This window comes from Elephas maximus, chromosome 9, assembly GCF_024166365.1.
Source record: "Elephas maximus indicus isolate mEleMax1 chromosome 9, mEleMax1 primary haplotype, whole genome shotgun sequence".
NCBI lineage: Eukaryota > Metazoa > Chordata > Mammalia > Proboscidea > Elephantidae > Elephas > Elephas maximus.
In genome coordinates this window covers 10,000,988-10,016,323 of record NC_064827.1, presented here as the reverse complement: position 1 = coordinate 10,016,323, position 15,336 = coordinate 10,000,988, and the positions used below count along the sequence as shown (strand labels likewise).

The 15,336-nt window shown below is 46.0% G+C and overlaps 1 protein-coding gene across 3 annotated transcripts in view; it reads left to right on the top strand.

Annotated features, from left to right (window-relative positions):
* The window catches only part of DOCK8 (dedicator of cytokinesis 8), a 214,857-nt gene that overhangs the window by 140,290 nt on the left and 59,231 nt on the right, over window positions 1–15,336 (top strand). For all 3 annotated transcript variants that reach the window (XM_049896144.1, XM_049896142.1, XM_049896143.1), the window contains 5 exons: window positions 1,559–1,654; window positions 5,352–5,447; window positions 10,287–10,436; window positions 13,222–13,335; window positions 14,345–14,500. In XM_049896144.1, the coding sequence (XP_049752101.1) occupies window positions 1,559–1,654; window positions 5,352–5,447; window positions 10,287–10,436; window positions 13,222–13,335; window positions 14,345–14,500 (612 nt within the window). The remainder of the gene's footprint in view (window positions 1–1,558; window positions 1,655–5,351; window positions 5,448–10,286; window positions 10,437–13,221; window positions 13,336–14,344; window positions 14,501–15,336) is intronic.

Sequence of the window (15,336 nt, the reverse complement as noted above, 5' to 3'; positions counted from 1 at the left end):
TCATGATGTCTGCAACTCTAAATTGTTCAAAAAATACATTTTGTGTGTATTTAAAAAAAAAACAAAACTGTTGCAGTCAAGTTGATTCCGACTCAGTGGCAGCCCTGTGTGTTAGAGTAAAACTGTGCTCTTCAGGATTTTCTTGACTGTAATCTTTACAGAAGCAGATTGCCAGGCCTGTCTTCCACAGCCTCTGGGTGGGTTCGAACCGCAAACCTTTAGGTTGGTAGTTGTGTGCAAACTGCTTATGCCATCTATACTTAAACACACACAGACATCTTTCAAGTGGTTTTTTTAAAATATGTTTATATACATACATACACAGAGAGAGAGAAGGAAGCAGAGAAACAATCACGGCAAAATGTTAACAATCGCTAGACCTGGGTGAAGGGTTTATGATTGCTTCTTGTGCGGAGTATTGCAATTTGTGGGTTTGAAATTTTTCAAAATAAAAAGTTGGTTTAAAAACACAACATTCATTGAAAAAACAAAAAAGGTAATCTGAGTGCAGTGTGGTATCCTGGGTTGTTAGATCCTGGAACATAAAAAGGACATTAGTGGACGAGCTGGTGAAATCTGAAAAAAAGTCTGGGATTTGGTTAATAAACTACATGTACCAGTGTTCATGTCTTAGTTTTGACAAATGTACCACAGTCACGTAAGATACTAACATTGGGGGAAACTGTGAAGGGTATACAAGAATCTCTGGGCTAAGCTTTGTCATTTTTCTGTAAATCTAAAATTATCGCCAAATTAAAAGTTTATTTCAAAAAGGTAATAAATACTCAACCTCAACCTTTCCTAATTATTTTCTACATGCTACTGTTACCTATGTTCTTGAGGCTGTTTATGCCTATTGTATCCATGTGGTAAAAATATCGTATAATTTATTCTTCTGCATTCAATGACATCATGTTGGAAGCTTGGAACCGGCCACGATGGAAGCATTTACACCACGGAGATTGGCAAATTAATCCCCCACCGCAACAGTTAAAATTTGCCGGTACACTACTAATTCAACCTTATATTTAAGGCTCCTTTAAGCAACACCAATTTCTGATTCCAACTCTGATGGACAGCCTTGATCTTTATGATCTCTTTTAATAAAAATGAGAATATTAAATTCCTATGTGAATTGGGTTAACAATTTTGTAATTATTTTGTAGCAAGGGGTGGGAATAGAATAGAGCGTGACCGTACCTTCCAAAGTCTGTGTGTGTTTAGGAGACTGAGTACGGTACCATATTTTACCACAGAGAGGCGCTGTTTCCACACATTTTTTTCTCCCTTGTTTTCCAGTAAAGTCACAGAATCTTAGAATGTTTAAAGAATGATTCATTACTCCTTGATTCTAAGCTACTTTGTAACTATACAACACATCAAACTGTTAATGGCGATTATCTACCCCAAAAAATTTTATATTTATCTACGAGAGTTGTTTTCCCTTTGTAGCCAGATAAAATAAGAGATATATTACAAATTAATTCTGAGGTTCTGATGCCCAGGCTGTGGGGTGCCACTGTTGGTTGACTGTTCAGTTGTGGTTTATGTATTTCAGATTGCTGATCGCAACTGCAACCGGGTGTCATACTACAGCTCTGGCAACAACGATGTCCCGAATTCGACCTCCGCCCCGAGGCCAGCCAACAAAAAGGTACTGTGCTAGACAGCACGAGGATAATCACAGGACGAGAGAAGAAGGATATGAAAATGATCTAAAACACCCACCATCCGAGTGCTCTCCCGCCTCGCTCCCCAGCCTCCTAACACACGCTTGTACACACACTCGCACACCCCCGTGTGCACATACCTGTACATGCATGTACACATACCCACACACGTATACACACTTTTGCAGCCCTCTTCCTTGCCCCCATTGTTTGGCCATCTATCGGGGCCACGGTGGTTCAGTGCTAGAATTCTCACCTAACGTGGGAGACCTGGGTTCAGTTCCCGGCCAATACGCCTCATGCACAGCCACCGCCCATCTGTCATTGGAGGCTCGGGTGTTGCTATGATGCTGAACAGGCAGCAGAGCTTCCAGGCTAAGGCTGACCAGGAAGAAAGGCCTGGTGATCTACTTCTGAAAATCACCAGTGAAAACCCTGTGGATCACAGCGGTCTGACCTGCAGCCGATCACGGGGATGGCCCAGGACCAGGCGGCGTTGCAGCACTTCATTCCCTCGTGCGTGGAGTCACCATGAGTAGGGGGCCAACTCCACGGCAGCAAACACCTGCCTGTTTCCTCAGTGGTTCTCCAACTTTACCATGCATCAGAAGCACCTGGGTGCTTGTTAGAACCGATTGCAGGGTCGGGGGCCGCCCTGGTGTTTCTGATTCAGGTCTGAGCGGGGCCAAATAATTTGCATTTCTCAAAAATTCCCACCTGGTGTATGGTCCGGAGGGCCACACTTGCAGAATCACTGCATTAGCGTCTTCCTTTAGCAGACGGTGATCTCGGGGATAGTTCATCCTTGACCAAAGTGAATGGCAGCAATTAGCTATCATTCGTTTCTTTGGTTCCTAACATAATACAGAACGCTTCCTCGTTATTCTCTATAGACAGCCTTAGCTTTGAGTTCAGAATCTTTACAAGCTGTTAAGCTGCTTACCAAGGCTCGTTAATTAAAACGTCCAAATCAGAGTCATGGCCTGTGTGGTCTAAAACTAGTGGAGTTCTAGTAGACCCCAACTCCTGGCAACCCCACGTGTGTCAGAGTAAAATTACGCTCTGTGGGGGTTTCAGTGACTGACTTTTCAGCAGTAGATTGCCAGGCCTTCCTTCTGAGGTACCCCTGGGTAGACTTGAACCTCCCACCTTTCAGTTAGCAGCTGAATGTGTTAACTGTTTGCTCCCCCCATGGGCTCCTGTGTGTTTAAGGGATGAGGGGAAAAAAAGCTGTCATCTCGAGTTTTCTCCCCGCCAGGCACCCAGAAGTCTTGCCATTATAGTAGCAGCATAAGTTAAGGCCTTGAGTGTCTTTCAAGACTCCTATTAAAATGCCCCTGAGTGGCATAAGTGGTTATGTGCTTAACTAGTAACTGAAAGGTTGACAGTTCGAACCCACCCAGAGGCACCTCAGAAGAAAGGCCCGGTGGTCTGCTTCCAAATGATCACAGCCATGAAAACCCTATGAAGCACAGTTCTGCTCTGACACATATGGGGCCACCAGGAGTTGGAATCCACTCAAGGACAACTGGTTTTTGTTAAAATGCAAAAATGTTAATCAGGAAAGATAAATGCAGGAAGCCATTTGCAGCCACTAACACCACAGGGAAATTTGCCTATTAAGCAGGCACGGAGGGACTGAGCCTCAGGAGGGCTCACTTCTACTGAATGAGGGAAAGTTCTAGCACAGGAGGCCCAGCTGGGGCCAGGTGCTGCAGACTGTAATGGTCCAGGCACTCCATATGTCTGGTGAGAGATCCCAGGAATTAACTGGAAAAGCAGAGGTGAACAAAGATGTGGCTAGGTGCTAAAAATAAATGTCTCCCTTATTCTAAAGCTTAGCATCAGGCTGACACAGCCCCTTTGCAGTGATCAGTTCCAAGCACCATTTTCTTCCTTAAAAACCTTCCTTTGCCCACAGCCTGACTTCATTAAGGCATCGTCTAATTTCTCTCGGGAACATTCGTGTTTGTTTTTGCAATTGCTTTGTTCTGACCTGAAAGGACCGGCAGAGTCACTTCATTTCAGAGGGATATTTAGCCGGTGATTTTCCTTCATCGCTCAGCAGACGGGGTTTTGCTGTATGGCTATTTTATGTAACCTCTGGAGCGAAGTATTGTAATGATGCCACCCCGAAGCAGCACAAATTCCTTTAAGAAGCGCTTATCCTTCCTAATCTCTGCTTGCCGTAAGACTCCGCAGACAGACTGACCTACTTTCCAGAGATTGCCCCGGAAGCTGGTGTGCCCTTCTTTCCTGCAGTGGGAATGGGGTGGAGCCGAGGTACACCATGTAAACAGACAACAATGGGAGCTTAAATCTCAGCCCCACGCCTCCCCTAGGCCGGAGAGCCTCGTAAGACTCACAACAGCTAGTATTGCGTGATCGTGAATCAAGATGAGAAGGTTTGATGAGCCTGACCCAATGGCAAGAGACCTACTGAGGGGCTAAAACACACATTCTCCATCAACATCACTCACCAGCTGGCGGTATAAATTGATAGGCCGCCCAGACATCTGCACACGGGTTTTCCATTTGTCTCCTTTTGGTTTAGCTAAGTTGCTCTCTAGGAGCCCTACTGGCACAGAGGTTTAAGTGCTCGGCTGCTAACCAAAAGGTCGGCGGTTCAAATCCACCAGCAGCTCCATGGGAGAAAGATGTGACAGTCTGCTTCCATAAAGATTACAGCCTTGGAAACCCTATGGGGCAGTTCTACTCTGTCCTTAAAGTATCGCTATGAGTCAAAATCAACTCCACGCCAACAAGTTTGGTTTTTATGAAGTAGTTCTCACATTTTAATGTACATCTTGTTGTTGGGTGCCGTCAAGTCATTTTTTGACTCATGGCGACCCCATGTGACAGTAGAACTGCCCCATAGGATTTTCTAGGCCAGAATCTTTATGGGAGCAAATCACCAGGTCTCTCTTCCTTGGAGTCGCTGGGTTGGTTTGAACCACCAACTTTTTGATTAGCAGCCAAGTGCTTAACCATTGTGTCACCAGGGCTCCTTTTTAATGTACATAAACCAAAACTGAAAAACTAAACCCATTGCCATCAAGTCGACTCCAGCTCATAGTAACCCTATAGGATAGAGTAGAACTGCCCCAGAGGCTTTCCAAGCAGTGGCTGGTAGATTCAAACTTCTGGCCTCTTGGTTAGCAGCCCAGCTCTTAACCACTGTGTCACCAGGGCGCCAGTGCACATAAGAGTGAGCAAGTTGGGTTGCATCCATACTGGACGTCGTGGGTCATTTAAGGTATTGTCATGGGCAACCTTTGCCATGAGCAATTTTTGCTTTAGGTGTTGACTTTAAAGCTTCCACGTAAGATGCAACTTCAGAACACCATGGTGTTTAAGTAGCTTTGGCTTTCTCACCCACTGAGCAGTAAATAATGAGGTTATCTATAGTTATTCTAGGTTTCGTGGGGGTTAAAAGAAAACACAAACCGGTTGCCGTTGAGTCACCTCCGACACGTGGCGACCCCATGTGTGTCAGGGAAGAATTGCACTCCATAGGGTTTCCAACGGTTGGATTTTCAGAAGTAGACTGCCAGTAAGCGTGTTAACCGTTTACATAAACCAGGAGCTCCCAACAAGCTGATAGAGTTGGTGAAAAGAAAGGGGGCGTTGGTGACCCAGAGCACTTGTGGCCGCTGACTGGTCTTTGTGGTTTTCCTTCAGCATTTCCATGAGGAGCTGGCTCTGCAGATGGTGGTCAGCACTGGGATGGTGAGGGAAAACGTCTTCAAGTACGCCTGGTTCTTCTTTGAGCTTCTGGTGAGACCCTTGCATGTTTATACCCGTGCTCAGTGTGGAGTGAAAAGCGCATTGTCAAGAAAGGCAGTGAAGTTCCCTGGTTCAGAAACACTTTGTCTGAGAGACCTGGACTCGTTTCTTGAATCTAACGCTGTGACCCCTCATCCGTCTTTCACCAAGTCTTACTGATGTTATCTTTAAAATCCATGTCCAACCTGTCACCTCTCACTGTCTTTGCCACTTCCCACCTGGCCAAGCCGCCATCTCGTCTCTTGTGCCTCCTGCTATCACCTCCTCTTTCCCTAACTGCACCCATTCTTGCCCCTCCCCATTCATTCTGCACGGGGCAGCCAGTATAAACAAACCATGTCACCACCCCTAGCACTCTTCTTCAGTGGGTACCGAGTGATGAACAATTTTCAGAAATAACGTAGTAGTGATATTTGCACAATACGGTGAATACAATTAATGTCGCTGAATCGTACACTTAAAAATGGTTAAAATGACAAAGTTCTTATATGAAACTTACCACAATAAAGTTAAAATTAAAAAAATAATAATAATGGTTTCCAGCAGACTGGGAAAAAAACACAAATTTTCACAGTGGCCTAAAAAGCCCTTGTGTGATTCTGTCACTTCCCTCCGTCTCCAGCCTCGTCCCCTGCTGTCTTTCTCCTTATTCCACCACGTTGTCCCCCTTTTGGTTCTTTGAGGGTGCCAAGGGCTTTTCAGCCTCAAGGCCTTTTTCGGATTCCCCACCCTTCACTTCCCTGTCTTAGTCACCTACGGCTGCTATAACAGAAATATCACAAGTGGGTGGCTTTAACAAACAAATTTATTTTCTCACAGTTCAGGAAGCAGATGGCCATATCTTTCTCCCATGGAGCAGCTGGTGGGTTCAAAACCCCCGACCTTTTGGTTAGCGGCCGAGAGCTTTAACCACTGCACCAACAGGGCTCCTGGATGGCTTTAACAAACAGAAATTTATTTTCTCAGAGGTTAGGAGGCTAGAAGTCCAAATTCAGGGTGCCAGCTCTAGAGGTAGACTCTCTCTCTGTTGGCTCTGGGGGAAGGAAGGTCCTCATTCCTTGCTGATCTGTGTGGTGTGGCATCTCTCTTCGGCCATCTCTGCTTGCTCTCTTGCTTGTTCAATCTCTTTGATATCTCAAAAGAGATTGACTTAAGACACACCCTACACTAATACTCTCATTAACATAACAAAGAAAACCCATTCCCAAATGGGATTCTAACCCCCGGTATACCCATATCATTGCTGTCAAGTCAATTCCGACTCATAGTGACCCTACAGGACAGAGTAGAACTGCCCGCATAGAGTTTCCAAGGAGCACCTGGTGGATTCGAACTGCTGACCTTTTGGTTAGCAGCTGTAGCTACCACAGGTATAGGGGCTAGGATTTATAACACATTTTCGGGGGACATGATTCAATCCATAGCAGGCAGGGATGAGGGCTGTGAGGATGGATAATACCCCAGCCTTTCTATTCTCCGCCCACTGATCCTTGCTGGTGCCTCCCATTGGCCAATCCCAACCAGAGCCAGAAGGCAAGGGGCCTGGTGATACAGCCCATAGATCAGCTTCTCAGGGCTCAGTGCCGGACAGAGAAGGCAAGAATTCCATCTGAGGGATGGGTGGTGCCAAGCGAGAAGTATCAGCTAGACCCTCGCGAGGAAATTGATGTCAGACAGGGCCTGCAGTGTTCCTCTTTATTCATGGATATCTGCCTTAGTGATGGTAGGGAAGTTATTTAAAAACCAAGACAGCTTTTTCCCAAGAAACTTGAAGAGAAAGAAACCACAGCCTCCTGGGCTTGGCCAACAACCTGGACAACTTCACACCCTTCTGTGGTGGGGTTGCCCAAGTGCTAATGAGCCACCACTGTGGCTGGAGAGCTGTGGAACTAGTCCCTGGCGAATCTCACACTTGCTAATGAATGAACCCCTCTGCTTCTTGAAACTCCTGAGCCAGCCTTCCGGGACCCAGAGCTAAATGGGTGACCTGATTTACTTATTCAAGTTCAACACCAATGGGTCCTTTAGAGGCACCCCTACTTTGAATGAGCCACGAAGGCCAATATAGGGGGAAGTGTTTTCTTCCCTCGTTCCACTCCCTCCACCTCCCAAATAATGGGCCAAGCATTCGCTAATATTTCTACTGGGTGTTCTTCCCTGGGACCCAGAGGATACAGTAGCTGGCAAGTTGCTGCCAGTCTGGAAAGAGGCCATCTGTTAGAAGTACGCTATTGTGAGAATTATTTATTTGGTCGTAGGATGGCCAACTCAGCAGGCAGGAGCCGAAAACAGCAGTGTGTTCTAAAAGCCAGCAGAGACTTGGGATTGGGGTAGCCCAGGACAAAGAGGCCTTGTCTTCTCAGGTCCTTTGTTAGGAGTGAAGGGAGAGAGACACTTGAGTCAGAAAAAAATGGGGTTTGGTTCTTGCCACCGGATCAGGTCTGTCCATCAAATTTGTGTGGCTCTCTGGGGTAGGGATGGATCCGAGTGTCGTACGAGTGGAACTCCAGAGTCTTCACCTGGCCTTCAGAATTGTTGTTCTCAAGTCCTCTGCAAGCCAGTCCTGGCACTGTCTTCAAATGAGAAACACAGAAAGCCTGTCTCTCTCTCTCCTTCTGTTCTTGGTTTAGCTTTTCCTTATTTTTTCTCTCTGGCTCGTTGCTCATGAAAATTGCCAGTCGCACATTCTGAGAACCAGAAATCTGCTGTCAGTGTGCAGGAGTTCTTCCCTCAGTGCCCTTGCGAGTGGAAGGCGGGCTTCTCACATGACTGTCTTCTCCTCTCCTCCTCCAGCCCTGACCTTGGTGTCACCTTCAGGCAAATGTGGTGGTTCCATTTCCAGAACCGTTTCTTCCTTGTTTGTTTTTTTAAACTTTGTGGTAAAAATACGTATACACCAAAACGTTCACCAGCGCAATGACTTCCACATTTACAATTCAGTGACATTAATTACATTTGTCAGGCTGTGCGTTATCTTGATCCTTTTCCAAAAATATTCCACTACCACTCACATGCACTCTATGCCCCCATACAAAAACCCCTCCTTTCCCCCTCCCTCCTGCCCCTGGGAGCCACTAATAACCTTTGGTTTCTATTTGCTTCTTTCTTGTAAGTGTGCTCATATAGTATTCGTCCTTTTGCAACTGACTTATTTTGCTCAGCGCGATGTCTTCGTCCGTGTGGTGGCACACAGAACCACTTCTTTATGTGGGGATTCTCTGGTCAGCCTGGACATGCTCAGGAAAATAGCCTCAGAGATAGGCACCCAGCCACAAGGAACTTCCAATCTTGCCCACCAGATGGTTCCTTAAAGCTCTAAGCAACTTTCAACACAGACAAGACTCGACCTCAGACTGTGTCAAAGTGGACTGTGTTGGCCCACAAATACCCTGGCCCCAAAAAGCAGCCTAAAAACCAAGCATGTTCATGATTTAAAACTGTATGCTAGGCATGAAAGGAGCCCTGGTAGTGCCGTGGTTAAGCACTCGGATGCTAACCAAAATGTTGGTTGTTGGAACCTACCAGCCTCCACGGGAGAAAGATGTGGCAGTCTCCTTCTATAAAGATTACAGCCTTGGGAACCCTATGGGGCAGTTCTACTCTGTCCTGTAGGGTCACTGTGAGTTGGACTCTACTCTACAGCAATGGGTTTTGTTTTGGGTTTTGGCTAGGCTTGAGCTGATATTGCATTGGTCATAATACAAGCAGTCACCAGTTGATACTTGGGTTTTTATTTTAAAAAAGAAAACAATCACTACAATTTAGTTTTAAAGAACTTGTCTTAATTTGTGAATGCTCCTATAATAGAAATACCACAGGTGAGTGGCTATAAAGAACAGAACTCCATTTTCTTATGGTTCTGGAAGCTAGAAGTCCAAATCAGGGTCTCAGCTGTGTTGATTCCTTTCTTTTTGGTAGCCCAGGTGTTCATTGTTTCCTTGGCTTGTGGCTGAGCCTCCCATGGCCTCTGTCTTCCCCTGTGTGTGCTTGCTTCTCTGTGTCCACCCTGCTCTTTTTTTTTTTTTTTTAACTCAGAAGTGATTAGGTTTATGACTACTCAGGTATGGCCTCCTTAATGTAACATCGGATCGCATTATGGAACATAATTACATTATGTTACATTATATTTACAGGTATAGGAGTTAGGATTCCAACACATATTCCAACATAATTTCCCCTAGATCCGACATAATTTCCCCTAGATGCAATGTTCTAAATAGTCTAGCTTTCTAGCTAGCCAACAAAACCCTGCCCCACCCAGAATACACCTGAAATGTACAGAAGCAGAAAATAACACTATTACAAACTGTAGAATTTTTTTCTGGAGAAGCTGTGCTCCAGATTTCAACTTGGCTCTCCACATAGGAGGAACATGTACCCCTTCTTCTCTTGACTACAGTTTTAAGGACAGAAAGGGCTTCAGTCCACGTGAGCCACAGTCCATAGTGTTTCGCTTTCTGAGCTTTGGCAGAGGGACGCCTGGGTGGGTGTGGAGCTGGCGAGGTCTGTCTTCCTGGACCTAGAGAGAATGGGTGTCTGCTGACAATGGAGCTAAAGTATTAAGCTCCTTGGCTTTGTCAGCAGCAAGAAGGGAGTCCCCTGTGTTGGGGTCAAGGAGAGGATGGACACCCTCCCCCCTTCTGCCACCATGGTAACCACTCGTGTGTCAGGAGCACGTTGATCACTAAGCCTGCTTGGGCAGCCACCAGCACAGATCCAGTGTCAGAAAGGCCATTGTTAATGAGCTTTCCTTCAAGCCTGTGCCCCACTGCCGCGCCGTGCAGGCTGGTCACCGATTTCCTTGTTGACGTCCCTCACCCCCTCCTCTAGGTGAAAAGCATGGCCCAGTATGTACACAACACAGACAAACGGGACAGTTTTCGGAGGACCCGCTTTTCCGACCGCTTCAAAGATGACATAACAACTATTGTCAACGTGGTCACCTCGGAGATTGCGGCGCTCTTAGTAAAACCCCAGAAGGTACCTGTGGGCTTTACGCTCTGCTTTCTAAACGTTTCACCCTGAGCACTTGTTACTCTCACAATCAGAGGGAAATGAGCACTATTTTAAAACAGTGATTAGAAGGTAACTCTCGGTGATAACTAAATACAGTGTGTTACATTGGATTAGAAGGGGGGGCTACAAAGGAATTATAACGTACCCTATAGTTTGAATTATAGTATAAAGGCAGGTAGGGAAGAGACTGTTCTCATTCTAAGGAAACACACCCTGAAATGCTGAGAGGTAAATGGGCATGATAGTTGCAGCCTACTTGAAAATGATTCAGAAAAAAACTAATTCATAGATACATATTTAAAAAAAAAAAGTTGCCATTGAGTTGAGTCTGATTGATGGTGAGACCCTGTGTGTCAGAGAACTATACCCCATAAGGTTTTCAATGGCTGATTTTTTTTAACTAGATTGCCAGGCCTTTCTTCCAAGGCACTTCTGGGTGGATTTGAACATCCAACCTTTGGGTTAACAGCCAAGTTAACCATCTGTACCACCCAGGGACTTCTTATATATATATATATATAAAAAGAATGATATAAAGCAAATGTAGTGAGGTGTCAAGTACTGCTGAATCTGGTTCAAAGGCATATTGGAGTTTTTTGTACTGTTCTTGCTTTTTTTTTTATGTAAGTTTGAAACTGTTTCAAAATAAAAAGTTAAAAAATATGTAAAATGAAACAAAACAAAATTTTAAAAGGTAACTATGACATTTTAGGCAGCAGTGTTTATTATGAATTTTATCATTATTTAGAATTTATAAGGTACCCAGAGAGGACATTGGTGGTTCAGTGGTAGAATTCTCACCTTCCATGAGGAGACCAAGGTTTGATTCCCGGCCAGTGTACCTCATATGCAGCTATCACCTGTCTGTCAGTGGAGGCATGTGTGTTGCTAGGATGCCAAACAGGTTTCGGTGGAGCTTCCAGGCTAAGACAGACAAGGAAGAAAGGTCTGGTGATCCAGGTCCAAAAGTCAGCCAACAGAAACCATGTGGATCACAACAGTCCTATCCAAAACCAATCACAGAGATGGCACAGAACCCAGAAGATTTTCGTTCCATTGTGCATGGGGTCACCATGAGTTGGGGGCTGGCTTGACGGCAGCCCACAACAGCAGTATACAATACCAAGTGCTTGGGAGATGATTTCCATTTGGTTATCTCCCCTGGCAAAGCTTCAGTTAGAGCAAGAATGGCATCTCCATTCCTGCAGGTATGAAAAATGAGGCACAGTGAGGTTGATCCATTTTCCAAAAGCCACACAGCCAGCAGCAAAGCCAAGACTGGAGATTCCAAGCTCAGAATTCCCAACTGCCTATGCAGACAACCCAGGAGAAGTGGCCCACGTGGCCGATGCTGAGAGCAGAGGACCTGCCTCCCACTGGTGCTGTGAAGCCTCTCCCCCAGGCCTCTGTCCCTCCCCATGGCTGGCCAGCTGAGCCTGAATTTTGCAAATTGCACATCATAACAAAGATGAAAACATTTTCAAGTCATGTTTTCAATAGCGTCAGAGGAAACTGATTTATCATTCTGAGAATCAGGGACATAAACCTGAAAAGGTGAATCCCCAGGTGCTCAAATGTGCCATAAAAGCCCTCATAAATATGAGCACTGAGAAGTAATGATAAAAGAAACAGTTATCTCTGGCCTGATCTGTGCCAAGAGTTCACTCTGCCGTGTACGCCCTTGACCTCTTACTCTGGGAATGTTGCCTAATTGGAGGAAAAAAATCTTTAGGTAAAAACGGATTCTCTCATCCTGATTGGATTTTCTGCAACAATCGTTATAAATGAAGAATCTGGTGGCTACTACATTTTAAGAGTTTTACAAAAACAATCCTTACCAGAATTAAATTACGGTAGTCCTATGAAGAACTGTCAGGCAGCCTTTAAAAACTGGTTGTGAAGACGTTTCAAAAATGCAGGAAAGTGTTCATAACAAAAGGTTGAATAAAATTCAGGACCTGACACTGCATATAGAAGGGAGACGGATCACATATATGTAGAATATACATGCAGAAAAAATGCGGGCAGAAATATGCATGTGGGGGGAAAAAAACTACTGGAAGGAAATGTACCTAAATATTAACAGTAGACAAGGAATTATTTGATTCAACCCAACACTATGGCATTAGTTAAGGGCTGAATTGAGGGCAGTGGTGGTTCAGTGATAGAATTCTCCCCTTCCATGCAGGAGACCTGGGTTTGAAGCCCTGCCAAGGCACCTTATGTGCGGCCACCACCCATCTGTCCGTGGAGGCTTGTGTGTTGCTATGATGCTGAACCAGTTTCAGCGGAGCTTCCGGATGAAGACAGACTAGGAAGAAAGGCCTGGTGATCACCATCCAAAAACCAGCCAGTGAAAGCCCTATGGATCACAGTGGTCTGACCCAAAACTGAACATGGGGATCACATGGGACTGGGTGCTGTTTTGTTCTGTTTACATGGTGTTGCCATGAGTCGGGGGCCAACTCCACAGTAGCTAACAGCAAGGGCTAAATTATATTTGCTACACTTTTGCAGAGGGAGAAACTGACAGAAAGGTTACCTGCTTGAAACTAATTTGCTCTGTAAGCCTTCATCTAAAACACAATAAAAAAGAAAGGGTACCTGATTTGCCCAGTGTCGCCCGGTGGGACGGTGGCTAAATAATAGGGCCTCCTTCTCCCACCTTGCCCACCAGGGATCAGGGAGTCCATATCCTGGGTTTTACCACAAAATGATTCAGGTGTCTGTCTGTTGGCTTGTTTTTAAGGAAAATGACCAGGCGGAAAAGATCAACATCAGCCTGGCTTTCTTCTTGTACGACCTCCTCTCCCTCATGGACCGGGGCTTCGTGTTCAACCTCGTCAGGCATTACTGCAATCAGGTGGGTGTGCTTCCGAGGGCGCCATTTTGTTCCTTCTCATCTGCTGTAGGAGCCCTGGGGGTACAGTGCTGCTAACCCAAAGGTTGGCAGTTTGAATCCACCAGCTGCTCCTTGGAAACCCCATGGGGCAGTTCTACTCTGTCCTATAGGGTCGGTATGAGTCGGAATTGATTCAGTGGCAACAGGTTTGGTTTTCATCTGCTGTAATGCTCCTCGCTGTGGTGAGCTGTCTTTTCCTGTTGTTGTCGTTGCTGCTGTTGTGTGCCGTCCAGTCAGTTCCGACTCATGTTGATCCTATAGGACAGGGTAGAACTTCACCATAGGCTTTCCAAGGCTGTAATCTTTACCGAAGGAGCCTGGTGGCGTAGTGGTTAAAGTGGTCAGCTGCTAACTGAAAGGTCGGCAGTTCCAACCCACCAGCCAATCCACAAGACAAAGATGTGGCTGTCTGCTTTTGTAAAGATTAACAACAACAAAAAACCCGCTGCTGCCAAGTCAATTCCAACTCATAATGACCCTATAGGGTTTCCTAGGCTGTAATCTTTGTGGAAGCAGACAGCCACATCGTTCTCCCAAGGAGCAGCTGGTGGGTTCGAACCTCTGACCTTTCAGTTAGCAGCTGGGTACTTAATCACTGCGCCACCAGGGCTCCTAAAGCCATCTTACTTAGGGTAAAACTAGGTCCTTTCCTCCATAGCATGTTACCCTGAAGACATCCCCCACGTTCAAGTGGAACACGGGTTTGCTGTGGCATTATAGACTTGGCGATGGGAAGGGTCAGGCAGGAACCCTCATTTTGGGCAGCATTAGGCTGGAAGCATCAAAGGGGACAGCAATGGGTGGAAACTCTCTGCAAGGCAGTTTACCATCTGTTGCACTGTACTGTCCCAATCATTTTTATTAAAGTGACTGCCTTCATCTGGGGAGAAAAAGAATTTTTGTGCCCTTCAACCACAACCCCATTCACCTGATAGTAAATGCGGCTTTCCCTTCTCCGCTGTGTCCCCAGCTGTCGGCCAAGCTCAATAACCTTCCGACGCTCATTTCCATGCGGCTGGAATTCCTGCGAGTCCTCTGCAGCCACGAGCATTACCTCAACCTGAACCTCTTCTTCATGAACGCCGACACTGCACCAGCATCGCCCTGCCCCTCTATATCTTCCCAGGTAACCAGTTAACAGAAAGAATTCCTCAAGCTGCTTTACTTAACTAGCTTAGTTCAGCTTATTCATTTTCTATAAAGGTTGCTAGTGTGTAACAACCCAGCGGCACTCAGACCCAAAGTTGGCCGCATCTCCAAGAGACCAAAGAAAGACTCTGGAACCAGGGATGATGACATATGGTTTATTCGGGGAGCTTACTTACGGGACACTGGGTCCAGGGCGGTAGCTGGACCAGGTGAGCGCTCCACAACCGCCTAGCAGGGGACACAAGCTTATATACCATTCCAGCTGGGACTAAGGCTCATTTGTTTTTCTTCCCAAGTCCTTGGGCAGCCAGCGTTTCCAGGGACTTCGTGTCCAGGCCCAGATGTTTTTCTTCTTGTCGCTAAGGCATTCCTCAGCCTTGGCCCCTGGCCCAGTCATGCCACTCCCAGCCTTGTACCTTAGCCCGAGTCCATCCCGAGTTCATCCCCAGCACGCTTTGGGGAAGAGCAAAGGTGACTCCATCAGGAGGGAATGCATATAGCTGAAGAGCACCACTCTGCAGTTGTTCTTACCAATTAGAAGAAAACTCAAGCTATTCACACCAGATCAGTTGATCCAGATATAGACAAGACCAGATCCTGAGGTTGCCCCATCTTAACTCATCCTTTATAAGCTAAGCAATGCTGAGGCCTATAGAACGAAGAACCCTCAAGCACTATGAACATTTAGAAATGCGTCAAAAAGTCACCTGTTTTCCTTGTTGTTGTTGTTAGTTACTGTAAAGTCGGCTCTGACTCATGGTGACCCCCCACGTACAACAGAATGAAACATTGCCCAGTCCTGTACCATCTTCA